Source organism: Microtus pennsylvanicus, chromosome 1 (assembly GCF_037038515.1).
Source record: "Microtus pennsylvanicus isolate mMicPen1 chromosome 1, mMicPen1.hap1, whole genome shotgun sequence".
In the NCBI taxonomy this organism is placed as follows: domain Eukaryota; kingdom Metazoa; phylum Chordata; class Mammalia; order Rodentia; family Cricetidae; genus Microtus; species Microtus pennsylvanicus.
In genome coordinates, this window is record NC_134579.1 from 63635986 (window position 1) to 63663332 (window position 27347).

The window sequence follows — 27347 nt, forward strand, 5'->3', positions numbered from 1 at the left end:
TCTGTCTTTGAAGAGCACCAGGAGAGGCTCACAGCACATCAAAGCCGCTTCTCAGGCAGGGAGTAATTAATCTCTGTTCTGGCACCCTTTGGGGCTCCGGCTCCCTTTCTAAAACTTTTTGTATTTTGATCAGATAATGTTGCCCCTGCAAAATCTGTGATCTTCCTGCCCAGGGAGGAATTACCTGTGAAGAAAGAGGACACTGTGCTATTCCTGGCAAAGGGCCACTCCTGAATCCAGTGGTCATTAAGTCATAACCTCTGGGTAGTTTTCAGAGGTTGGGGTGGGGCACCCTTGTGGACCTGAGGGAGAGGGCCTAGGCAGCCAGGATGGAACCAGCCACTGAAAGCCATTTCCAGCTTTGGAATTTAGGATTCTGCTCACAGGGGGAGTGGTCCATTCCAAGGGACAGAAAGTCAACCGACTCAGTCACAGGCTGATGGGGCACCTTAAAAGAATAGTCCTTCCCCTCCCCTATACAGCGTCGTGACAGGCAGCCACCATAAAATCTTCAAACAAGAACAGAAATGACTGGCAGACAACCCTGCTATACGTTTATTTTTTAAAATTACACCTCATTTAGTGTGTGTGTTATGTGTATGTGTGTATATGTTTGTGTATGTGAGTGTGTATGTACGTGTGTGGAGGTCAGAGGACAACTTGTGGGGTTGGTTCTCTCCTTACCATGTGGGTCCTGGTGATCAAGCTCAGGTCAGGTTTGGCAGCCGGTACCACACCCACTGAACCGGCCCTAATTTTTTCTAAAATGGTGTTGGTGATTTGCCTTAAGCGTCAAAGCTGCATCTAGAAACGGAATCCAGAATGGAAGATTCCACCTCGTGGCCATCAGGCAGGAAGTGTAGCACAGATGCTGTCAAATGTGGTGTTTGTGCTGTTTGGTCCGGATGACCTCCTCCAAGGGCTACCTGAGGAGCCAGGAGGGAGACCTGTTTGGAGGCCTGTGGAGATGATCTGGCTCCGCTGAGGAGTAGAGTCGACCGCATGAACATAGGAGGGGAACATGGACAGGTGCCATCATCTTTTAGCTAAACTCCCAGGCTGCTTTCCGGTTTAGCAATTTCCATCTGTATTCACGGTTAGTGGAATCGAGCATAGATTAGAATGAAGCAAAACTCTGACTTTGATGAGGGAAAGATTTTCCAAGGGCTCCTCAGAGAACTCTTTCCAGTCCAGCGACGTTTAGCTTACTGTATTAAAACCCATCGCGTCTAGCTGCGGTAGCCTGTTCATTGAGGAGCTTCCTTTCTCCGAGTCTGGCGATGCTTAATTATGAGCCTAGTCACAAATTCCATTTGGCCAAGCAGGAACAAAGCAAATGACCCAATAATTATGAACATAAAGAAAAGTGTTGTGTCTTCTCTCGAAAACAGGATTATCAGTGCTGAGCTAGGCTCTCGTAGGACGGGAGGGGCCACACAAGAACCATGCAGCCTCCCAGGCCGGCAACGGTCTTGCCCCTGCCTTAGACCTGGCTGACAGGCTCTGCCACAGGATCTGCTGGAAGATCCCAGTGCAGGAGGGAGGAGGGCAATAGGAAACACTGGACTGGGAACAGAGGTGGGCCCCCAGCCAAGGACTGCTGTCATGGCTTTGCCTCAGAAACCCCAGGACACACTTAGCTCTCTGGCCAGCCAAGCCACTTCCCCCCTCACCTTCCTGAACACTTCCTCTCCACTATCTCCAGCCGCATTCCTTCCCATTTGGAGGCCTTCCCCTGGCAGGAATTCAGCCAGGGGCCAGCCTGGAAAATCTGAACCTGGTCAGGAAACCTGAGGCTGTTCCCAGGAACAGAGTCCTAAAGACAGCAGACCGAGCATTGTCTCCCAGATGCCGAAGCAGAAGTCTCATTCTGAGATTACCACTTATAACTTAAGTAGAGCCTTGCCTCTCCCTCCCCAGCTATCTAGGCTTCCTGAATCAGAGCTGGGGGAAGGGAGGGAGCTCTGGCTTCTCTAGTGGCTAGATAACCATGTCATGGGATGGGCAAAGTCCCTACAAGACACCTAGCCGGCTCTAAGGTTCCAGCGGGGTAGGACAACCTGATGAGGTGGCACTTCCCTGTGCCTTAGACCACTCTGGCCTATGGTAAGTCACTGAGAAATCTGATCTCGAGAGAGTGGTGGGAAACAGCTGGATGGTGTGGAGGAGGTGGGACAATTTTCACACCCAAAAAGCCTTTTGCAATAGAAATGTACTGGGGGCCTGAATTAAATTAAGGTGCAGGAGATTTGGCTCCCTCTGAGGGCACAGGGAGTTCAATCTGTGGCAAATGGCTCCCCTGTCTTCTGGCATCTTGTCGCTCCTAGTGTTGCAAAGGCAACCACTCCAGTCCTCCACTAGCCCCCGCCTTCTCGTGGTCTTCAAATCCTACAGACTGGCTGCGTGGAAGGGCAGGATTTCTTCTCTCCGCCCATCAGCTTCTCCAAAGGTAGAGAGAGGTTAGATCGTTCTAACCTCTAATGCAGGCTGTTTATATCTTAAAAGTAACTATTCCGTGGTTTCAGGATCGGTCTCTGAGGACCATTCCAATACTGATATCTCATGATTTTGTAACAAAGAGTTAAATTATGATGGAGGACTGGGCGTGGTGGCACAGGTCTTTAATCCTAGCACTCAGGAGACAGAGGCAGGTGGATCTCTATGGGTTCGAGACCAGCCTGGTCTACATAAAAAGCCCTGGTCTCAAAAAAAAAATTAAAAATAAAAAGGAAGGAAGGAAAAGGAAGAATAAAATTATTACGAAAGTTACATAGAAAAGGGAGCTACATCGTTCAGTCAGCTAACGTCTCTTATCTTTGGGGAATGAGGTCACCCATGAGCCTCAGTTTTCTGGCATAAAACAGAAATAGTAGCAAGGCCTCATACGGTCAATGCTTGACCGCCCAGCAAATCAGCCAGCCAGACTCGCTGAAGATTTACACACTCACAGCGCAGCGACTGCGCCCGGACGCCCAGGCGAGCACAGTGGAGCGGCGGGAGGGGCGGGAAGGGGCGGGGCCGGAGGGCTGGCTTCGTTCTCGCCCCGCCCCGTTCTAGATATCGCGAGAGGGCGGGCCGAGCTTGGCTTCGGCGTCCGCGTCGCTCCCGCGCTGGGGCACAAGTCCGGCCTCCTCCGCGGGCGGCGGTCTCCTCTGCCGGCGGCTGAGGGCCGCTCGCGGCGCGGCGTCGCCTGTGGCGTTGCGGTCATTGTGTCGTGACGGTGACGCCCGTAGTGGTTTCCGCGACAGCGGGTGCGGCTGCTTGAGCCCGGCCTGGGCTCTGCGGCCACCTGGGGGGGTCTCAGCAGCGCCCACCCGTTCTCCTCCGGGACCCCACGCCAGCAGCGACCCTGAGCCGACAGCCGGAGCGACCGGCAATGGCGGCCTCGACGGCCTCGCACCGGCCCATCAAGGGAATCCTGAAGAACAAGACTTCTGCGGCTTCCCAGGTGGTGGCCTCGGCCGAACAGCCCCGCCGGACTGTCGAAGAGGAGCTGAGGTGAGAGCCGGGAGGCCGTCCTGGAAGCCTCTCCTTCCCGGCGGACGGGCGGCCGCGGGGAGCCAGCCTCGGCCCTGCCCCTCCGGCCGCGGGGTGGAGCGGGGCCGGAGCCGGCACGGGCGCCGTCGGCAGAGGTGGCGTTCGTCGCGTTATATTTGTTAGGTACATGTATACATTTTAAACCTGGCTTTTGAACTTGGTGTCCCCAGATTATTTAGAATCAAATTGAAGTTTCCAAGCTTTAGCTGTCAAGTTTTTATTGTTCGGTACCCTAAGCTAAAATTCTGCGGCAGAGGAGTTACTTTCTTGCCCTTAAATTTCAGTCTAGGTTCAGGCTAGTGAGATGAAAATTAAAACACACACATAAGCACAAAGCCAACATTCAGCATCTTCCTGCATCCTCCCAGTTCCTGGTTTGTCATCTCCGCACTAAAGGAAACCAAAATTTTAAAGTCACTGATCTGTATTTAATGGGAAGTTATTATATTTTTGTACCTGAAGCTAGAGTTTTGGTGCTTTCTAGTTTGGGGTCCTGGCCGGCGTTTCTAAACGCTCTTCAGAGAGAAGCAACTCAAGATGTTGATGCAAAACATTGTGTGTTGTAGTAAATAACTGGCAAGCGCCCAAGGTCCATTAGTGAGAACTGGTGAAATATTAATTATGCTACACTTGTATGATGGAACAATATACCGGCCTGAAAAGAGGTGTTTGGGCTACAAAGAAAACTACCCAGGGTTCAGTGCTCAATGAAAATAATGTTACAATGTGGTGTCTAAGATATAACTGTACCAATGGGTCAGACAGAAAGGGGGCTGAGAGACTATGAGTTACTAAAAGTAGAAGAACTCTTGCATTTGAAAATAAAGCTTTAGGAAAGTTACTGAAATTTGTAGTAGTAGCATTGAATGAGGATGCTGATGAAATCTATTAGAACTAGGGCATTCCTATATTAAGGATCTAATTTAGAGTCCTAAGAGTAACGAGCTGGGAACAAATTTAGGGAAATTTGAAGAAAGTCTCTTGTGTGAGTTCAGCTTAGAATTGTGGCCTGCAGACACTACAAAGGGACTTAGCCTTGCCGGACAACGCCCCCACCTCGTTCTTTTGGTTTGACTCTTGACCTTCCTTCTCAAGTTTTCAACCTCTGCTTGGAGTAAGCTGCTTTAAAGGGATTTGACAGTGGTTGTAGGTCAGGAGGAAAACAGAATGCGGAACATAACAATAGCAAGAAGATCAAGATGTTCAAAAATACCTACAGAAGGCACCTCCACAACCTGACTATTAAGCAGCAAGATTTTCATTGACTTTTATGTTATCCAGGTGAGCTTTTTTCCAACTGCCAAGTGTCTTTTTCTGCCGGCTTGATGTCCATGCATTCTCAAATGTGATGTGCTGTAATCTAAAGCACGGTCTTAGAGGTTTGCCTGCCCTGACTCCCATGGTTGCCTAAGATTTACATTCAGATTTTTTTTTCTTTTTTTCCCCGTGGATGCCACTAAATGAGACTGCCTCCATTAGACAAATGGCTTCTTCTGAAAGAGTTCCTGGCAGGGCAGATTGATTTAAAAAGGATTTCATAAGCTTGTTGACAGATTGCATTGACTGTAGTTGTAGCCACATAGCAAGCACTACCAAACTCTAATTCATTGAAGTTCATGGTGTCTGGTTCCAACTGGTAAAAGATAAGCCTTTTCATAATCACTGTTGGAAAATTATAAAGCAAAGAAAACAAATTATAGAAATAAAACTGTTATTGTCACAATTCATGCAAGCAATATTAATTGAGCCTCTTTTAACAGAAATGATAATATTGTAGTTTGAATACATTTGAAACAAACTTTTTATGGTTATGCCTAATTTAATGAAAATTAGTACCCCCAATCTGATATATAAAAAGACCAAAAATAAGTGGCTCTTGCAATTATGATGTCCTTAGAATCCAGAAACAAGGTAGCATGTCAGTCTAACTGGAAATGGTAGAGCAGTGCATTAATAACACAGATGGCCATCATATTAATGTGGAAACAGCCAGAGCTCTAAAGGGATTGTACTCTAGTGATTGTGTTCTGTATTGTTCCATAGATGCTAAGCATTGTTGCAAGCTTTGAGTCCTTGATCCTAAGGGAAATAAGGGATTATGTCCTCTCAAGCCTCTGGTCATAAATTGTGATCGTCTGATCATTACTTAACCTTGTTTTATGTGTTTCTACTTAAAGACACCATATTTAATATATAGTGTTTATTAATTAGCACTGAATTCATGGCCAGTAGCACTCATGCCTGGATGAAGTTTATCCATTGTAAGTTTATCCATGGCCTTCTTGCACTTAGGGACACTGGGCAACACTTACCATTCGGGAGCCACTAACCAACAGAAACAGAAATGTGCATGGCACTAAGTAGACCACAGAATGTACTTGTGGCTAGGATGTAACCCAGTGGTCCAGTGCTTTCCTCACATATGCAAGAACCTGGGTTTGATCCCCAGTATGGAAACAGAAGGGAAAGGAAGGCACATACTTGTATGTTGTATGAACAGACCATGTGATGGACATGTATCAAAAGGTCAATGAAACTCATCCTTTTGTACAAGGAGTTCAGGAATATATGTCAGTAATTAGTAAAATCAAAGAAGACTTATACGGTATGAGAACTGAAAGCAGCAAGCAGAGCCTTGCCATATTTGGCCGTGGCTGGTGGACAATAAAGTTTTCCTACTCTGCTGCTGTCTTGACCATCCAGTAAACCGCCTTCACTATTGTTTAGATTTAGTAAGGAAATTCCCTGATAGAGGGCCTGCAAGTAAGAGTGAAGCCTACCTTTTTTGCATGCTTTTATCATGTCCAATGCAATTGCTTCATCACTATCCCTCTCATCTGCCCCCAGTTACTGAAGGGTGTTACCTTGTATAGGAGTAATTACTGACAGTATTTCAAATGTACTTCAAATATTGCCGTAATTCATGCATACTATTGGTTGTATTTCTTAAAATGAATGTAGGAGCTAAGGAATATGGCTTAGTGGGCAAAACATTGTGCTGTGCAAATGTGAGGAACTAAGTTTGAATCCCCAGAACCCATGTAAGACCAGACAGGATAGCATACTCACCTGTAATCCCAGTTCTTTTGTAAGGGAGGCAGAGACAGGAGAACCCTTGGATTCCCAAACGCTTGAGAGCTTCAGCTAACCTGGCACACTCTGAAAAAAAGAAATAAGGATGCAGTCTCAAACAAGGAAGGCAAGAACTGCACCCAAGGTTGTCCTCTGAACATACACGCACACATGCACATTTTCACAGATACAAAGATTTTTTTTTTTTAAAAAAAAATAATGTATAGGTAAAGGGAGGTTTGTAAATTTTACACTGGTATTCCAAAACTCTGGTAAATTCAACTTTTAAAATAGTCTTTGGTATTTTGATTGTTTTTAATTGAGTTCTTTTTAAGACTGATAAATCATTATTTGTAAATTTTTTAAGATTTTACACTCTAGGGCTGGAGAGATGGCTCAGAGGTTAAGAGTACTGGCTGCTCTTCCAGAGGTCCTGAGTTCAATTCCTAGCAACCACATGGTGGCTCACAACCATCTGTACTGAGATCTGGCGCCCTGCTCTGGCGTGCGAGCATACATCAAGGCAGAATGTTGTATACATAATAAATAAATAAATTAAAAAAAAAAGATTTTACACTCTAACTCAGGTTACCCCTGGCATTGCAGTTCCCCTTCCTTACCCCAGAGACACAGAACCAGGTACACACCAGCATATCGAGCAGGTGTCCTAAGTGTCTTGTTTTGAGTGAATTATTAACTATTAGTTCCTGTGAGTCGTAACATTTGCCAGCTATTAGTTTTAGGGGGTTAATTAAAATGGATACACTCCACAGTTTCTCATATTTAGGCAAGTTAAATACACCACATTGCAACATGGTACCACATTGCTCAACTGTTTTGAAAACCACTGTCCTCTCCTGGGTTTGTGGAGTTCCCAAAATTGTTTCAGGATACCTCCAATGTAGTGCACATCATATGAAGGCCTAACCTAACGTCTAGAGCTAATGAAATTAGATCAGTTCATTGAAAACATTGCCCCATTGAGTCAAAGAAACTACCACCAGAAAAAGAAAAAAAAATCCTATAATTATAGGATGCTATTCATTTTAAGGTATATTCTTTTTCAGATATGAGTGAAAGTGATTGTTTACAGTTATTAAAAGTATGTTAAATGTTACTAAATCCTATTTTCCCTATTTTAGGGAAAAATTGTAGTGTAGTGCTTAATCTGAATCCTGTCTGCTACTAGTCACTGGTTATTAGTTCTGACTGTCAATGAATTACTCATTTTATCTGTAGATTGTACATCTTAAATGAGTTAAAATGCTCAGCCCAGGACCTTACTCTTAACTGTGTTGTTATAGAAATGTAGAAATCTAATTGTTTATGCGTCTTGGGTTCCTTTACGTAGCTCAATCCAGAGTCTGTTGTAGTTTTTTATCTGGTAAATTCAACTTTTTAAAATTGTGTTTGAGTGAGGGATAGTGACCCACACACAGTCTGGGTACTTGAGAGGTGGAGAGGTACGAGGAATGAGAGTTCAGGGTCATCCTTGGCTACGTAGCCAGTTAGGCCAGTCTAGGCTATGTGAACCCCCTACACCCCAAGGTGCTGAATTCTATTTTGTCTCCTTAAGTATGTGGAGTGTTAAAGTCAAAGCTAATTAAAATTAAAAGGTTATTTCTTTCCCAAAAGTTGCCTTTTGTTTGCTTCTGCTTGCTTTATTGTTAAGTCTTAGTTTAACTTCAGTTGTGGTATCAGACTTCAAAGTCTTGAATCTTTTCTAAAAACAACAACAACAACAACAACAAAAAATCAAACCAAAAAACCTGTTTATTGAAATGTGAAATTAAAGTTTAATACTTTGAAGCAAAACCTGGCTTGCCACTCTGAGAGCAGTGGAAAGTATCAAACAAGCAAGCAGAAACAAGAAGTACTGGGAGACTTTTGAGATGGCAACATTTGAACTACCCAAGTGAAAGAAGTAACTTTTACGGGACAAGATGTAAACAGTCTGCAGCTCTGGTGGGAAGGGTGAAACTGAAACCAGCAAGTTTGGCTATCACAGCAGATCTGCCATGACCTAATACATTTTTATCTTTTTTTTGTTGTTGTTGTTTTTTGGTTTTTGGTTTTTTTTTTTTTTTTCGAGACAGGGTTTCTCTGTGGTTTTGGAGCCTATCTTAGAACTAGCTCTTGTAGACCAGGCTCGTCTCGAACGCACAGAGATCCGCCTGCCTCTGCCTCCCGAGTGCTGGGATTAAAGGCGTGTGCCACCACCACCCAGCCTAGTAAAACATAGCTTTAAACACTACTTAAAACTCTGTAAGTTAGAAAAGCACAAATAACCAGTCTTAGAAATGTCTTGGCAAAAATTGGTGGCATTATAAATGGTCTTTGTTTGTTTGTTTGTTTGTTGCATCTTTTGTTCTTTGCTTTTGTTTTTGGTTTGGCTTGGTATGGTTTGGTTATGGTATAGCCTTAGCTGTCCTGGAATTAGCTCTATAGACCAGGCTGACTTGAACTCAGAGAGATCTGCCTGCCTCTGCCTCCTGCTAAGTGCTGGGATTAAAGATGTGTGCCACCACCACAACCCCATATAAGTGCTCCTAAAAGTTTTTATGGGTGCCAACTACAGTGACCCATACCTAGAATCATGGCTATTTGAAGGCTGACATAGGAGGATCACTTGAATCTGTAGACCATTGTGGATCACACAGTAAGAACCTATCTAAAGAGAAAAAGATTATTTTAGCAAATTATCCTAAAATCATCAGCAAATAGAGTATATGGAAATATGTCTGTCTCTGTTTGTTTTAAATAGTGTTAGATTACATTTAAATATCTAACATTAGTTAACTTATGTCAAATATTAGTTATTAAGGCAAAACGACAAAAGTAGCTTATTTAATATAGTATATAGTTTATGTGTTGGTGTATATATTTACATATTAATATATATTTTTATTTATGTATTATATAATTTAGTACATAGAGTGGAAAGAAAATGCAAAACTCCAAATTATTAATGTTAGTGTATGGGGATTATACTTTTAAATTTTATTCTTAAATTTAAGAAATGCAATTTCTGCTTGTGTTCTATGTTTTTCTTTCTGTCATCTTACAAAACAAATTTACAGGGTGTCGGTGTCTCTTCCCTCGTATTAGAAACACTCTTTAAATGCCAAATATCCATCTAAATTGTATCTTTCTTTAAGAAATATGTGTATGGGTGTGTATGAGAGAGAGATAGAGAAAGAGAGCTCATACCCACACTTAGCATGCATGTGCAAATAACAGTTTGCAGGAGTTCATTCTTGCCTTCTACCTTTTTGAAGTGCAAGGTCAGTTGCTCTTGCTTCTACAGACTAGTTCAGGAGATTCTCCTGTCTCCATGTTTTTACGTTACACTGGGACTGCAGACGCCTGCCACTGTCTCTTTTTACCTGAGTTCTGGGCATTGAATTCAGGTAGCTAGGCTTAAGAGGGCTAGTGTTTTGCCTACTACTGAGCCATTTCCTTGGCTCCTTCTTTCTCTGTATACACATGTAAGATAATGCTATATGTAGTTCAGCATTAACATTTAGAAATTTAACGTCATTTAGCATTGTTATCATCATTTGTTTTGTTTTGAGATTAGAAAGCATCCAGCTAAGTCATTAATATTTTTAATATATCTAATCATAATTCACATTCAGAAAACTGTGTTAAATGTAAATTTAGAGCTTAAGAAAATACTATACATGCTGGCAGTGGTCTTGCAGGCCTTTAATCCCAGCACTTGGGAGGCAGAGGCAGGCAGATCTTGTGAGTCCAGCCTGGTCCACAGAGCTAGTTCCAGAACAGCTAGGGATATATAGAGAAACCCTATCTCAAACAATGAAAAAGTACTGTACTAGAGGCTAGGGAAATGGTTCAGTTTCTAAAGCACAAGCATGAGGAACTGAGATCAGATCTCCAGCTCCCGTGAAAAGGACATAGTAGTATGTGCCTGTTTTCATTGTGTTGAGGTGTGGAGACAGGAAGGATCCCTGGAGCTTACTCTTTTTTTTTTTTTTTTTTTTTTTTTTTTTTTTGGTTTTTCGAGACAGGGTTTCTCTGTGGCTTTGGAGCCTGTCCTGGAACTAGCTCTTGTAGACCAGGCTGGTCTCGAACTCACAGAGATCCACCTGCCTCTGCCTCCCGAGTGCTGGGATTAAAGGCGTGCGCCACCACCGCCCGGCCTGGAGCTTACTCTTAAAGCATAAATCAATATCAATTCTTTTTCATTATTAGTATCAGAATTGTTTTTCTGTTTTAAATCTTTTAAACTAAAATTAGCTTCGATTTATATATTGTTGTTTTTCAAGTGTATGGAATTTTGCCTACATGTATATTTGTGTACCACATGTATGCCTGATGTCTTTGGCGGTCAGAAGAGGGCATTGGATCCCCTGAAAATGGAATTACAGTTGAGCCACCATGTTAAGAATGGAACCTGGGCCCTCTGGAAGAGCAGCAAGGCATCTCTGCAGCCCTTTTGTGTAGCAACATTCTTGGACTGCCAACCAGCTCCCAAATCTAGACACGGAGTTTATCAATTATGAAAGCTCAGCCTTATCTTATGCTTGTCCTACTAGCCCTTATAACTTAATTTAACCTATATCTCTTCATCTACATTTTGTCTCAGGGCTCTTTACCTTTCATTTTGTCCTAATTTTCTTGCTTCCTCTGAGGCTGACTGGCTGGCCCAGGGCATCACCCTTTCCTGCATATTGACCGATCAGCTTTTTATTAAACCAATCAGGGGCTTAGGCAGGCAAGGTGAAACAAATGCGGCACATCTGTACATAGTTTCACAGTGCAGCATCAATACATGTAACACCTTTACATAGTTAGTAGTATTCCACAACTCTCTCTTAATTCTTTTTTTTTTTTGTTTTTTTGTTTTTTGGTTTTTCGAGACAGGGTTTCTCTGTAGCTTTGGTGCCTGTCCTGGAACTAGCTCTTGTAGACCAGGCTGGCCTCCCAGAGATCCGCCTGCCTCTGCCTCCCGAGTGCTGGGATTAAAGGCACCACCGCCCGGCTCTCTCTTAATTCTTTAAAGGTGTGTTTCTTTTCACTGTGAGCTTCCTTGGGATGTGTCCATGAACAAACTGAATTATTTGCTTTCTAAGCAAATAATATTTAATATTTTTTAAACAGATGTAGTAGCGGGCTGAAATAGAAGGCCAGTTTAATTTTTTTTTAAAAAATATTTATTATGTATCCAATATTCTATCTGGCATGGATGCCTGCAGGCCAGCAGAGGGCACCAGATATCATTACAGATGGTTGTGAGCCACCATGTGGCTGCTGGGACTTGAACTCAGGACCTTTGGAAGAGCAGGCAATGCTCTTAACCTCTGAGCCATCTCTCCAGCCCCAGTTTAATTGTTTTAAAGATATTTTTGCCATGCAACCCAGACAACCCAAGTTCCTCCCACAAGTTTAATCCTTTAAGTTCACATAAAAGATGGAAGAGAGAACTGACTTTTTCAGCTTGTCCTCTGACCCCTCATCTAACCCCCTTACATATGCAGACAGTAATAATAATTTAATTTAAAGACAGGGTTTCTCTGTTTATCTCTGGCTGTCCTGGAACTCACCTTGTAGACCAGGCTGGCCTCGAACTCACAGACTCCTCTGCCTCTGCCTCAAGTGCTGTGATTAAATGTGTGCGCTACCGCCACCTGGCTTCAGCCAAATATTTTTAAAAATTGAGTCTTGTTATAGAAAAAGGTGGATGAAACTGAGCATGAAAGTAACTGAAACTTCTTTTTTAAACTCATTCTCTACTATGACAAGTAAAATTGAAATTTTGTTTTAGAATTTTTAACCAAAAATTTTAAATTTTAAAATCATAAACGTTATTTTTACTTTTTGGGTGTGTTTGCTTGCCTGTGTGTGTACTGTATGCAATGCCCTTGGAGGCCAGAAGACTGTGTTGATCCTTTGGAACTGGAGTTAGAGATGGTTGTGAGCCTCCATGGGTATAATGGGAGCTGAAACCTGGGTCCTCCACAAGAACAACTGCTCTTCATTACTGAGTCATCTCTTGAGCCCTATTCCACATCTTAAATATTGTTTATATTTCATGCTGTTTTGTAGTTTTTTTCATGGATATAGTTTCAGTTGCGTCTGTGTGTTAGATAGTAGGGCTGATTGCAAGTAGTGCAAATAACTAGTGCCACAGGAAGCATACTCATAATTTATTAAAATTGTATTTTGTACATTTTATCACAGTGAAAATGTGATATTCTTAATCTGAAGGTTAGAAAATAAGAGAACATGAAGTCAGACTCACCTGCTAAGTGTAGACATGTACAATTTTTTGTTGTTGTTAGTTTGTTTTTGTTTTTCGAGACAGGACTTCTCTGTGTATCAGTGCTTGCTGTTTTTAATATGTATACTAAATGCTCCCCCCCCCCTTTTTAATTTCAGTAAAAAGTCCCAGAAGTGGGATGAAATGAACATCCTGGCAACATATCATCCAGCTGACAAAGACTATGGTTTGATGAAAATAGATGAGCCAAACACTCCTTACCACAGGTAATATAACGTTGACATAGTATCTCTTGTGGCTTGTTTCCATTTGCATTGATATAATTTCTAAATGACAGAAACTTTAAATCTGTTTTATATTTCTCTGTGTGTGTGTTTGGAGAAATATTTTTTCATGATTCATTTTTTTTTTATTTTACATACTAACTACAGTTTCCCCTCACTCCTCTTCTTTCGTTCCCTCTAGCACCTCCCTTCTACCTCCCCACCCACCCTCTCCTCCTCCATCTCCATTCAGAAGGGGTTTTATATTTCATGCCAGAATGCTAGCTAATGGTCTCCCTGAGTACATTTTTGTTGTTAATACTGTGTAACTTCACACACATTATTGTTGTAGTAGTGAATAAATATTATTGCACCTGGATGGTGGCTAGCTGCTGATACACACAAATAAGTGAGCTTTCTCTTCTTTTTCATTGCTGTGATTTTTATTTTTGTGTATATGTATATATGATGTGTGGAAGTGCTAAGGAGAACACAAACTGAAGTTAGGTCTCGTGGAGCTGGAGTGGAGGTGGTGTGAGCTACTTGATGTGAGCGCTGAGACGCCATCTCATGTCCTGGCAGCAGCAAGTGCTTTCGACTGCTAAAGCATCTTCCCAGCTCCAAATTTTGAAAGGAAGATGAGATTTGAGGGGTTTTTTTGTTCCCCAAATAGAAATCGGAGGCTTTCCTTGCAAAAAAAAAAGAAAGAAAACTACATGGAAGGGATAGTTTTGTATTCTTTTGTGTGGTGTTGTAGTTTTGATAGTATGGATTTGGCAATTATAAATTTCAGAATTTTTATTTTTTTATTTATTTTAAGATATGATCACACATTGTATTTCAGGCTGGCTAGAATTTACCATATAGTTCAAGCTGGCCTTGAAGCCAGAGTAGTCCTTCTGCATCAGCCTCCTGAGTGCTGAAATAACAGGGTGTGAGCCATTAGGTCCAGTTAAAATTTTAAAATATAGGGCTGGAGAGATGGCTCAGCAGTTAAGAGCACTGCTCTTTCTTCCCGAGGTCCTGAGTTCAATTCCCAACAACCATATGGTGGCTTACAGCCATGTGTAAGGAGATCTGGTGCCCTTTTCTGGCCTGCAGGCAGACATATAGGAAGAATATTGTATACATAATAAATAAATAAATCTTTAAATAAATAAAAATTTAAAATATAATTGTGAAGTGGTATTGTAATCAATATCCAAAAAGAGACAAAAATAATGCAATAATAAGCATTATGAGACAATACAGATTCTAAATAAGTAGAACACTTAAGATTTAGAACTTAATCTATATTGAAAAATATTTTCAGGAATAAATTTTTTTTTAATCAAAGTAAGACCAAATAAATCTGTAAGTCATATGCTTTTTTTGTTTGTTTTTTTCCTCCTGCGTCTACCTCCCAAGTGCTGTGATTAAAGGCGTGCACCACCACTGTGCAACCAAGTCATGCAGGGTTTCATGAAACCCAGGCTAGACTTGAACTTACTACGTAGCTGAGGAAGATTTTGATTTTCTGATCCTCTTGCCTATATTCTTAGTACTGGAATTACAGGACTATGCCCCGTTTATGTGTTCTCATGGATTAAACTCAGAGCTTTGTGAATGTCAGATGTGAGTTACATCAATGAAAATGCTATCTTAAATGAGCAGGACTTAGGGAGATAATGTGATGCTAACAGAAACAGCCCAGATACACGTGAAAATGTTAAAATCTGTGACAAAGAGTGAAACAGAAGCTACAGATAATAAAACTAAATAGTGATGAATTTAAGGAAGTTCATACCCCTTTCCTCTTAATTACAGGGTACACTTTATATCTCAAACCCTTTATTAAACCAAATCCAAAGTCGGGATATTGTTCCTTCTCAGTAAAGCGGGTAGCCACCCCTCACTGAGGATAGCTGTCCTAAAATAACTCAGATCAGACATGACTTGGGAGGAATGGGTGGCTTTTTGTTGTTGTTGTTTTTTCCTAATAACATTTAAAATGTAGTGAAATCTGAATGGTAGACATTTGGTGTTGCATTTCTCCTTGTTCTTCCATACCCATATATCCTTACTGTAGAGCTGCAGAAGTCTATCTTGGTCACTAACAGGCTTGTGTATGCATAGAGTAGTCAATTCAGCACTCAGTGCTCCCGTTACTTCCATGAGATTGGTTTTGTTTTGTTTCACAACAATAGCAAAAAAAATTTTTTTTTTTTAAAAAAGATCATTTTAAACTAAAAATCTCGTTGGTGGTTTATATTCTTTTATATATACATACAATTCATTTCTAACCCATAATTTTCTGTTGAACATTGCTCCAAGTCAACAAATTATATTTCTTATATTCTACTCTACTTAAATCCTAACTGATTGTGGGTTTATTTCATGTTTCCTTGGATAAATGTATAACCAGCAGGTTTTTATTCATTAGGTCTCTAGGGTCAGTATAAGTTTGCTTTCTTGTTGCTTTGACCAAGTAACTGGCAGAAGAGAACTCCAGAGGAGGGATTTCCATTTTTGTTGACTCAGGGCTCCAAAGGATGCTGGTGTCTGTCTGTGGTAGCTTGACCCTATGCACTGGGGGTAGAACATCATCAGAGGGAATGTGTAGTAGAGAATTTTAAAATTCTTTTCATGTTTTTTGAGAATTCAATATATTTTGATCATATTCTTTCCCCTCCTTAATTTCTTCCAGGTCCTCTACCTCCCTACTCACCAACTTTATGTTCTTTCTTTAAAAAAAAAAAAATCAATGAAGTCAGTGACTTTTTCCCCTGCAACTAGGTCCTACTTCCTGCCTTGCACAAATTCCTACTAATGCCATCCTGAATCCAGAAGCTTTAACTCTCATTTGATCAGAGCCTTCATGGTCTGATACTGTCTGAGACTGTGATCACAAACTCCCTGGAGCTGAGCTTTACTAATTCCCTGGGTACTTTTGTTGTTTTCATTTTTCTTTGTCTCTCATAGATTTGTTCACGTGTTGGCTGTTGAGTGAGATAGTTGGAAGGATGTGAAAGAGCTACAGATGGCCCCTCCCCAAATCTCAAGAGTAGAGGAGAAGCTTGTGTGCAGTGGGCAATCCTCATTCTATCCTGCATCCTGCTTGGGAAGCTCTTTGGAGGGTTCCCACATAGGAGAGGACATTTGGCTCTGTCTCTGTGCATTTCTTAATCCAGCGAAGTAGACAGCCAGGATTACCCACCGTAGGATCTGTTTATTTTTCCTAGTCGTACGTCTGTGTAGACCATTTCTTCCTTAATGGTGCTATGTAAACACAAATTCTAAACCAGCTCAGCATTCTCACTGCCTAATTGTAATTCCAGTAGTCACAAATTTGGGGCCAGCTGGGCTGCACAGCAGGACTCTTCCCTCTCAAAATACTAATCCAACAAGTGGGTTATTTTGCATTATTTGTCCATCTGCCTCATTGGATAGAAAAATTGACATTTTTATTTTTTTTCCCCCAGATAATTTGAGTTTTCTGTATTGTATGGTTGCTTTTTTTTTCTTACTAAACTTATATTATCATTCCTTATGCCTGAGCCTTGAGCTCTTGGACCTTATGCATGTGTGGCAAAGACTCCACTGAGTTACATTCCCAGCCCAGTAACATGTGTAATAGAAACTATTTAAATTTCAAAGATGACAACAAAGTTGTAAATAAATTGTTACTTTAATTAATAAAATTTTGTTTTCAGTCTTGTTTTTCTAGCTGTACAATTTTATTTCATGTATCAGTTTTAATAATGTGCTTGTTAATAGAAACATGCTTGTCATCCTAGTATGATAGGTGATGATGAAGATGCCTATAGTGACTCGGAAGGCAACGAAGTCTTGACTCCAGATATCTTAGCTAAGAAGTAAGTACTAAAGCATTTCTGTGGGAAGTTTTAATTGTGCAAAGTCAAAGACATTTTCTGTGTTCTGCTTGTACATTTATAAACAAAAGACTAAACTTACCTAGGTTTGGGTTTTTACTGACAATTGAACCCAGGGCTATGTAGTAAATACTTACTTTACCACTGAGTAAGATTCCTGTCCCCTAACTAGATTTTTATAGCAATTATTGCAATCTTGTTTCTTGATTAATATCAATCTAAACAGGAGGTAGCAAGGTTAAAGTGCCTGACCCTGTGAATACTTAGTCTGTTCATATCCCGCCACCTACATGGTAAAGATGTGAGAAAAACAAACATAAGTTCCCGTTCATTGATTTCTAGCACCTACCCTGCTGTCCTTGTTGCTTATATCCATCCCTACTTTTCCTTTTGCTTTCTTCATCACTTGTAGGTAGAATAGTTATTTATGATTTTGGAGTATTTCCATGACTCAAGTTGAATGAGACATTTAAATAGTACAAGTCACAGGTACTAATTTCTTCATAAATATTTTATAGATTAGCTGCTGCTGAAGGCTCTGAGCCAAAGTATCGGGCTCGGGAACAAGAAAGCAGTGAAGAGGAAGATAATGACCTCTCCCCTGAAGAGCGAGGTAGGTAATTCCTGCAGCTGCCTTCAGTGCGATGCTAATAATTTTTGTGAAAAATAAGTATATTTGAAGATTGGAAAATTACTTTCATAGTTGGGAAGTGGGCAGGAAACAAAAAGCAGTAAAAATAGAACCTGTAAATCAGATCTACATATGTGAGTTTTTCATGTAATAGTATTGCCCTCTTGATTAAAAGAAGGTGGAAAAAATACTACTGTCATCCAAGTATTTGTAGATATTCCTTTCTTTGTATTTTTTGGTGCCCAATAAAAAGAAACTCAGTAACTACTTATGAAATTATTTCTTTTTTTTTTAAATTTATTTATTTATTAAAGATTTCTGTCTCTTCCCCACCACCGCCTCCCATTTCCCTCCCCCTCCCCCAATTAAGTCCCCCCCCCAGCCCGAAAAGCAATCAGGGTTCCCTGTCCTGTGGGAAGTCCAAGGAACCCCCACCTCCATCCAGGTCTAGTAAGTTGAGCATCCAAACTGCCTAGGCTCCCACAAAGCCAGTGCGTGCAGTAGGATCAGAAACCCATTGCCATTGTTCTTGAGTTGTCAGTAGCTAACAGGTTGAACATAGTGAAATTATTTCTTTTAGTGTCATTGAGTATTTGAATGATCTTCAAGTGGATAGATTGCCTTCTTTGTGCCTTTTCTGTTTTAAGATAGTAGTGATGCAGGACTGGGGATGTGGTTTAGTTTGGAGAGTGCTTAAATAGCATGCACAGAGCCCTGAGTTTGAGCCTTGGCACAAATGAACTGTTTGTGTTGTCTCTTATAACAAAACTAGAGACATAAAGGCAGAAGTTCAGAATCTCATTCTGTAGTAGATGTATGGTCATCCAGAGCTACCCGAGATCCTGTGTCGAAGAAAAAAAGACAATGAAATTTATCCAGAGATCCAGGATGATAAAATATAGAATGAAAATTGTATAGGTCTCTGTCTCCATTTTTGAGTGAGGTTATTGGAAGTAATTTCATTTTACAATTTCTGAGAAGGTATTACTTTGGTGAGTTAAGATGTAGGTGGATATTTGCTTTGCCTTCACATCATCTGAATATTTAAAGATACCTAACTGCTCTGGTACATGCCTGTGAACCTAGCTACTGAGAAGGCTGAGATGGGAGGACTGATGGGCCCACAATTTCAAGACCAATATGAGCAGTATGGTGAGATGACCCTCCCCCCATCTCCAATGTGGTTTTTTTTGCTTTTGTTTTTGTACGCTGTGTTTTGAGACAAGGGTTTCCCTGTGTAGTCCTAGTTGTCCTGGAACTCACTCATTAGACCAGGCTAGCCTCGAACTCTATCTGCCTGCCTCTGTCTCCTGATTCCTGGAATTAAAGGTGTGCTCCTGCCTTCTGGCTCAGAAGTATTTTATATAAGCAGAGAAAAATAAATAATGACTGACAAGATCTTAATAATAGAACACTTGGTAATAATATAACATTTGAAGGGAATTAGATCTTAGGAACTTTGAATATCCTTATTTTGGTGATGGCTGTGCTGTTTTGAGATTAAAATCATCGATAAAGCGAGGATGATGGAATTTTAATTCATTTCATCGACAGCTTTATTTTATTAATTCATTTTAAAGTTACTTTTATTTTGTGTGTATGAGTGTTTACCTATATTGTATGGAGGTGTACTCCATCTGTGCCTAGTACTCAGAAAGGCCAGAAGAGGGCACTAGATCCCCTTGGAACTGAAGTTACTGGTGGTTGTGAGCACACAAAGGGGGGGGGGGAGTTAAGGCAGCAAGTTTATTTTTTGTATTTGTGTTTCAGTGTAAGTTTATGCTTGTGCCTGCTACAGGATGTTTGGCTTTTTATATGGGTGCTTGGGTTCAAATCTTAGAATTCTTTATTTCTTCATGAGCAGTTCAGTGAATAAAATGTGGCAGGTGTGTTGAGTTGCCACTAATTATGTTTCTAAAGTCATAGGAGTTTTTTTAAACTGATAAGGATTTTTAAGAGGATTTTTTTTCCTTAGTGAAAGTAGAAGTCATAATCAGGTGTGGTGTGTGCCTATTTTGCTTTTATTTGTTTGCACATTTTATTTATGCTGTGCTCGTGTGTGCATGCTCGGGTGCAGGACAAAGGACAATCTCCAGGAAATGATCTTTCTCTTCACCATGTGAGCCAGGTGTGCTGTCTTGCCAGCCCTGGTGCATGCCTAGAATGTTTGCATTTAGGAGGCAGAGGAATTAGGAGATGTAGGTCATCTTGGGCTGCTTACAGAAATGTTGGGGTTTTTGCAGTCTTCATACATCTGATTATACTATTGCTACAAAGTTTTCTTGTATCTTTAAATTTTCTTCACAGAATTTCTAAAAGCTTTGTCCATTTCTATTCATTGATTGAGGTCTATATTTGAATCACAAATTAAATACTTGAGATTTTGTGGGCTGTATAGTCTTACTACTAACTACCTGACTTGGCCATTGAGCACAGAAATAGTCTTGAACTGACAGCAACAACTTTCAAGTAAATTGAAGTGAATATAACTGTATTCTACACAGTGGACTCTGACAGAACAGGCTTGACCAGTCCCCAAGTGGAGACCTAAGCTCACAGTCCTCTTTCAAATCTTTTACAGAAAAGAAGCGACAGTTTGAAATGAAAAGGAAGCTTCACTACAACGAAGGACTGAATATTAAATTAGCTAGACAGTTAATTTCAAAAGACCTGAATGATGATGACGACGACGAAGAAATGTCAGAGACTGCAGATGGAAACAGCATGAATATTGAAGAGTCAAATCAAGGTCAGGTGCCTTAGCAGCGTCACTAGGCCTAAGATAGTGTGCTTCCTTCGCTGGAGCTTCTGGAATCCTTCAGAAGATTGTGTCAGTGTTTCTACAGCTTAATCCTTGAGTTCAGTTGCAAAATAAATTTATGCCTAAAATTAATTTTATAAAACCATATTTTTTTATTTACTTGGCTTTAAAGATATTTTGCTTGACTGTATGAAGTCATGTTTTATTTAACAAGAAAATCTAAATTAAAGTTTAAAACGTTTTACTTGTTTTTATTGTTTTGTTTTGTAGTGTTGAAAATTGAACCCAGAGCCTCACTCATACTATTAGAACTCATTTAAAGAAAGCAGTTTTTGTTTTTTGTTGGGGACTATTGTTTGTGGGTATTTTATGTGGGGTTTTGGTTTTGGTGGGATGGTCTGTCATGTGACACTGCTGGTCTTGAAATCACATCTTCCTGTCTCAGTCTGTACTCTTCCAAGTACTGGGATAACAAACACAAACTGCCATGTTTTGCTCAAAAACCATGTTTTTTTGTATGGAAGATTTGTTTTGACATTCCTGTAGATACAAAAAGTACGTCATCTTTGCAGTGTTGCTGTTATATTTTTTGACTACTTTTTTAATTTCGTTTTTTCCCCCTTAAATTTAAATTGAGATAGAGCCAAGCTGTGAAGCCCACAACAACTTTACTCTACTCCACCTCCCTTGGCCTCCAAGTGCTGGGTTCTAAGTGCCCACCATCACATCCAACTTTTCTTTTGTCATTTCTTTAAGTCTTAGACTGCTTTCTGCAGCCTAGCAATTATAGTCATAGGGAATATATTTTATTTCATTTGTTTTTGAGTTACAGGATCAAACCCAGGGCCTTATATATATCTACCACTGAAGTATATACCCCAGCCCCTAGTTCTTGTCACTTATTATTCTGTGTTTAACACAGGTGAGCCAGGTATGGTAGCACATATCTATAATCCAGCGCTAGTGTTGACTGCAGGATTGCTGTGATTACAGGCCAGCCTGGATTAGAGAGCATGGCCTGTCTCAAAAATGCAGTGACTGTTCTGTCCATCTTTATTCATGATTGAAGATGTTGTATATATTCACAACCTTTTCCTGTGCTCGTTTCTTTGTTTTTTTGGGTTTTTTTTTTTTTTTTTTGTGGCAGTGTAATTTATCTGTGGTGCTTACTATGGAATAGTAATTCTGTAATATGAAATAGTGAGTCACTGTCTCGTGATAGTGTCAGGATTACAGTATTTAACTTGAGCAAATTCCATCCTAGCAGTCATTAAATCTTTCTCTTCCTATTATTTATTTTTAATTGATCAAACACTAGGAACTGAGGTGCACTTCAGTGGTAGAGCGCTCGCAAACATATAATGTCTCCTAATTGCCCTGAAGTCTTTGTTTCCCACTCCAGCCCCTCAAGTAACTTCTCATCAGCTTCCTTCAGACTTTCACTTTTGCTGCCCGTTCTTCTGTGCTGTAACAAGTCAGGAACATTCCTCATTTGCTGCTGAAATTCTTCCCCCAACTCAACACAAGGACTAAAGAATAAAGAAAAATCAATCTTAATCTCTCTTTTCTCCCACTCCCTCTCTCCATAGCTTTTTTTTCCCCAGAAACATTTTTATTTTTTGAGAATTTTACTTGTATTTTGGTTATATCTGCTCCCCAGGTCTTTGAACTCCTCCCATACTACCTCCAGCCACACCCATTCCCAACTTAATGTCCTTTCAACCCACGGAATCCAGTTCATGCTGCCTGCATGTGCATAAGTGTAAGGTCATCCACTGGAACGTGGGCAACATCTGAAGAAAGCCATCAGCTGCCAATGTGGGGAGTTTGTGACCCCCTCCTCCATGCACACTGGAATGTTGACTGGCTTGATGTTAGCATGCAACCACAGCTGCTCTGAGTTCCTGGGTATGATGGCCTTGTCATGTTCAGAAGACACTATTCACAGCAGTCTCCCTAGCTTTTGGTTCTTGCCAGTCTGCTTCTGTGTTCCCTGAGCCTTGAGGGAGTGACAAAGATGTCACTTTTAGGGCTAGCCTCTGGTCAGTTGTGGGTGTCTGTACTAAGCACTCTGCTACATAAGGAAGTTTCTCTGATGAAGATTAGGGTGCACTAATCTGTATCTAATGGCTCTTGAAAATTAACTTTTCTTCATCTCTGCTTATAAAACATTAAACTTCATAGACTGTATATATAGAGAGATTATTTTCCCAGGCAAGTATACTAGAATATAAAGTTTTGTATTAGTTCCTGAGTTTTCTGAAGTAGAAACTAAAGTACCCTCACATAGGAGTATAACTCTCATGGCATCATAAGAGTGCACAAGGATGGTTGAAAACAAGTTTCTCATCTACTCTTCGGGTCTTAACACTTCTTAACCAACCTTTAAAGCCCCATGTTCTGTAAAACTTAGTACTTTTTAAACATGGGCAGTTTCCCTCATCTACTCTTTTGCTTCATGCCTCCATTTATTCCTAAAGTTGGTATTGTATAATTGTCGGGTGATGTGATTTTTTTTTAGTATCAAATAGTTGGAGCTGTGTAAAACAGCTTTCCTCCTGTGGTTACTCACACCAGCGTCCATTCTGAAACCCATTTGTCCTATCTCCACATACATTCCTGCTTTTATAACATTTAATGGTATGTTTAGGGTCTTTCAAATCCATCTATATAGCCTTCATGAAGCACACCTTACTGATTTATTAAAGTTTTTATATTTGCTTATTAGCCATGCCAGGGAAAAGGTGTTTAAAATCAGGTAATTTCAGAGTTGGTCATAGTTTTTCTTTGCTTTAATAAGTATCTGAGGAAACCACCTAAGAGGAGTGGAGGAAGGGTTCACAGTGTCTGAGTTTTCAGTCCATGTGTACTAGGCTCTGTCACTGTGGGCCTGTGGTGAGGCAGAGTGCATCCTGGTGACCAGGAAGCAAGGAGGGCCAGAGTGCAGTGTAGCCACTGGGACAGTGTCCCATTCCTCCAGCTTAAGCTCTCTCTCCTTTCTACCTCTCAAAGTAGAATCGATCCCTCAGCACATGAGCCTGTAGACAATTCATATTCAAACCATAATAGCAAATTAGACTGATTTTTTTTCTCCTTTTATCTTTGCAGGATCTACTGCAAGTGGCCATCTGCAAAACAAATCACAAAGTTCATAAAAGAAATGTGTTCAACAATGCAGCCATTTGTCAAATACAAACCTTGTTACTATACTACACTGCTTCTTGTTCTCTACAATTCGTGACTTACATACCAAAATACACATCAGTTATATATTGCCAAGAATTAAGTGATAACCATAGAGACTGGTTAGACAGACAATGCCTAATTAATGCATATATTCTTGTGCCTCATATTTCACCAGAAATACAGTGTAATGTCATTAGTGCAAAACTGCTTTACTTTTGTAAGAACACTGGTTAATTTGTATATGATATTATATAGCTTTTTATGCTTTAGATATTAAATAATGTCATTGGGGGAAACTAATTTATTTTTGTCACTTCTAGATGATACCTCTTATAAAATGTTTGAAGAGTAGTTTGATGTTTTTTCTTATTTTAATCAAAAGCCTATTGGTACAGTGGGATATATGGGTGGATAAATATTTAGACAGAAAGATATTTTTTAACATTTATCTTTAGCTTGTTTTGGCTAATTGAGAAAGTGTTACTGTTCATTTTCTGATTGATGACCTTTAAAATTCCTGATTTTCTCTGTTCTCAGAAGGAAAGGAATGAAATCTTTTCCATCCAACTGGTTTCCCCCACTCCCAACCACGCTCAGATAAATTACCAGGTTAAAGTTGCACTGACATCTGCTCTGCTTGTTTTGTTAGGCTGGGCAGACTTCAGATGAGGTTTTGAATAGTGTGTGCTAGCTCAGCGTTCCCTTTATTTATATACCTGTCTGAACCTGCTCTTGTTTCCTCCTCCCTTCTTCTTATATACCTACAATTGTAAAGATTGTTATAGGATGGCAAAGGCTGTTGGACGTGAGAGACTTTTCCCATACTCTGTCATTTGCTGCAGTAATGAATTCTCACTTTGACACCTGCTAGTTTGAAACATGAAGGAAATAAATGAAGTATCCATACCACAGCAGGACAGCTAAGCAGCCTGATCTCTGTGCGTCTGATTGACAGCTTGGTCAGGAAATTGCTAATAGTTCATTTGACTTTAGACCTTAGAAAACTATTAACTTAGGCTTTTTTGCACGATGAAAACTTTTTATGTAATCAGAATATGATTGTTCCTGAATGTACAGACAGAATTATGCCTGAACATTTTTAAATTGAAAGATTCGGAGGAGTTCCTGCTTTAAGAGAATTTGATAATGCACACTTTAACAGATGGACTTGATTCCTTGAACATGGTAGAAATTATTTGGATTTTTTTTCCCCTGAAAAGAATAGTTCCTGTGTGTCTTAGTTTAGTGATGATTTTCCTTTGTAGTCATTTATTTGTATCATAAGTTTTTGGTAGCACCAAATGAATCTGTTATATGACAGACTTTTAAAATAACTTCTGTATATTATATATATGAAATGGCGTTTATTGAGCAGCAATCTTCCACTTTCAATTTATGGAACTATGATGTCAAAATAAAAAAAGTGGGAAGAGTCTTTGCTGTTAGAAGAATATGCTTATTTGGAATGTCTTCTTTGTTTAATGGGATCAAACCAGAGTAGTTCTGAAATGTTACTACAGCATTCTAATTTAACATTTTAACTAGTGAACCACTGATGTACACACTAAGAAATGTATACCTCATCTTTGTAAATTTAGCCTGTTTGTGGGGTGTGGAAATTCAGTCTGTATATACGTATGTGAATATGTTCATGTACCCAGACCTCTGCTTTTAGTTTCTATCTTTTTGTGTTCCTTTCAAATTATTGTTTTATTATTGGGGGGGGGGGCACTACTATGTAAGTTTGTGCACCACTTGTGTGCAGTACCTATGGGAGCCAAAGGTGTCTGTCAGATCCCCTGAACTGGAGTTACAGAAAGTTATGATTTCCCATGCGGGTGTAAGGGATTGAACCCAGGTCCTGGAAGAGCATCCAAGTGAGTGCTCTTAATAACTGAGCCATCTCTCCAGCCTCTCCCTCCTGTTGTGTGCTCTATTTCTGTGAAAGTAGCCTATTGTACAGTGAAGAAAAGGTAAGACTTAAACATCTGATTCTTAGTGTTTTCTATAAACTTTCCTAAAACTTAAAGTCACAAGTAATATTTCTGGTTTCACAAAGAAGATCCTACTCGGAAGAGTATGATAGGCCTACTGTAGTATATAGTAGCATGTCTGTAGGATTTCAGGTAGTCAAATACAACTAAATAAGTGTTCCCCCAGGGCATTAGAGAGATGGCTCACTTATTAGAGTGCTTGCTGTGCACTCAAAGGCTCCATATGGCCATACATGTCTAATTCTAGAGCATAGCTGAATCAGTGTGCTCCAGGTTCAGTGAAGGCCCTGTCTCAGAAAATAGGGTTGATGGTGACTGAAGAGGACACCTAATATCCATCTGTGGACTCCACGAGTGTGTGCGTCAGAACCTGGAGACACAGAGTACTTCATCAGATCTTTAGTTCTAACTGACATTGTGGGGGACTGTTGAAAACAGTGAATTTTTATAGGCTAAAGATGGTGCGGATCTCTGTGAGTTCGAGACCAGCCTGGTCTACAAGAGCTAGTTCCAGGACAGGCTCCAAAGCCACAGAGAAACCCTGTCTCGAAAAAACAAAAAAAAAAAAAAAGATGGTGCTGAAGGGGGCGAGTATCTGCCTAGTATGTTTAAAGTCCTGGGTTTGGTTCCCCATCGCCAATGGAATGGTGGTTGGGACTGAGCCCACACGATGACTTCAGTAGGTCAAAAAGTTTGTCACATAAACCTGAGTTTGTTATCCAGAACCATGGTCAGAGGAGAAAACCAACTCCCCCAAATTATCCTCTGACCTCCACACATGCGCCATGGCATGCAGCTTGCCTGCTGCTGGTGTATGTGTGGTCACGTGTATGCACATGCTACTACTGGATGTGTACTTCTGTATTTTACTTTCTCTCCTTAACACTTTCGTATCACCTCAAGTGATCATTAACTCATCACAAAGTCAGTGGGGACAGTAGTTTAGAACTTGGGCCATGGTAGTATAAATGATTGTTAATTTAAGAGCTTAAGTTGAAGGGTAGAGCAAAATGCTATTTTCCCCTAAACTTTCATTTTTAAATATTTCCCCTTTATTGGAATGCACTATACATATTTTAATGGATATAATATGAAATTGGCCTGTGTGCAGATTTTTTTGTTTGTTTTTGATACAGGGTTTCTCTATGTCCAGGAACTTACTCTGGAGGCCAGGCTAGCCTCTAACTTGGAGATCCATCTGCCTCTGCCTCCCAAGTACTGAGGTTTAAAGGCATGCACCACTACCACCAGCACCCACCGTGGCTAGATTTTATTTTCTTTTTAACCAGCTGTCTCCATTAACCAAGTAATGTAGATACGAGGGTAGATCTTGGAGTTTGTTCAGTTTAGAAATGATACCAGGAGCTGGGCATGCTCTTACTCCCAGCTACTTGGGAGGTTGAGGTGGAGGATCACAAGTTCAAGGCTAACCTGGGCAACAGAGTGAGACTGTTATTGAGAACCTGTTTGCTCTTGACCAGCATTGTATTAGACCCTTATTTCTAATCTTTAAAACCACAGGAAATGGGCATTCTACCTTTCACAAGTGAGGAAAATGCTCTCACTAAAGCTGTCCAGTTTCAGACTCTTGTACCTGAAACTGGACAGGTTTCAGAGTCAGGGCTAACCATATTTTATGATCTTTGGTCACATTTTAGATACAGACAATGCATTTTTAGCATTTGTGCCTTACAAATAACCTTAGGTTACTGGTGCATACTGTCTCCTTTGGGGGGAATGTTTCTCAAGTAGTTTTGAGTTTCTGTTTTGTTCGTGTGGGTAGACGT

General features: G+C 40.4%; 1 protein-coding gene across 1 annotated transcript; it reads left to right on the forward strand.

Annotated features, from left to right (window-relative positions):
* Positions 1 to 3117: 3117 nt before the first annotated feature.
* Ppp1r2 (protein phosphatase 1 regulatory inhibitor subunit 2) lies at positions 3118 to 25017 on the forward strand. The gene is made up of 6 exons (XM_075967398.1): positions 3118 to 3498; positions 13012 to 13119; positions 16893 to 16970; positions 17507 to 17601; positions 20201 to 20368; positions 23489 to 25017. Exons 1-6 carry the CDS (start codon positions 3377 to 3379, stop codon positions 23533 to 23535), a joined length of 618 nt encoding a protein of 205 aa, XP_075823513.1. The 5' UTR covers positions 3118 to 3376; the 3' UTR covers positions 23536 to 25017.
* The last annotated feature ends 2330 nt before the right edge of the window (positions 25018 to 27347 follow it).

Coding starts and splice junctions, on each gene's coding strand:
- Ppp1r2 (XM_075967398.1), top strand. CDS start 3,377: ATGGCGGCCTCGACGGCCTCGCACCGGCCCATCAAGGGAATCCTGAAG. Junction 3,499..13,011: donor ACTGTCGAAGAGGAGCTGAG/GTGAGAGCCGGG, acceptor TTTTAATTTCAG/TAAAAAGTCCCAGAAGTGGG. Junction 17,602..20,200: donor CCTCTCCCCTGAAGAGCGAG/GTAGGTAATTCC, acceptor AATCTTTTACAG/AAAAGAAGCGACAGTTTGAA.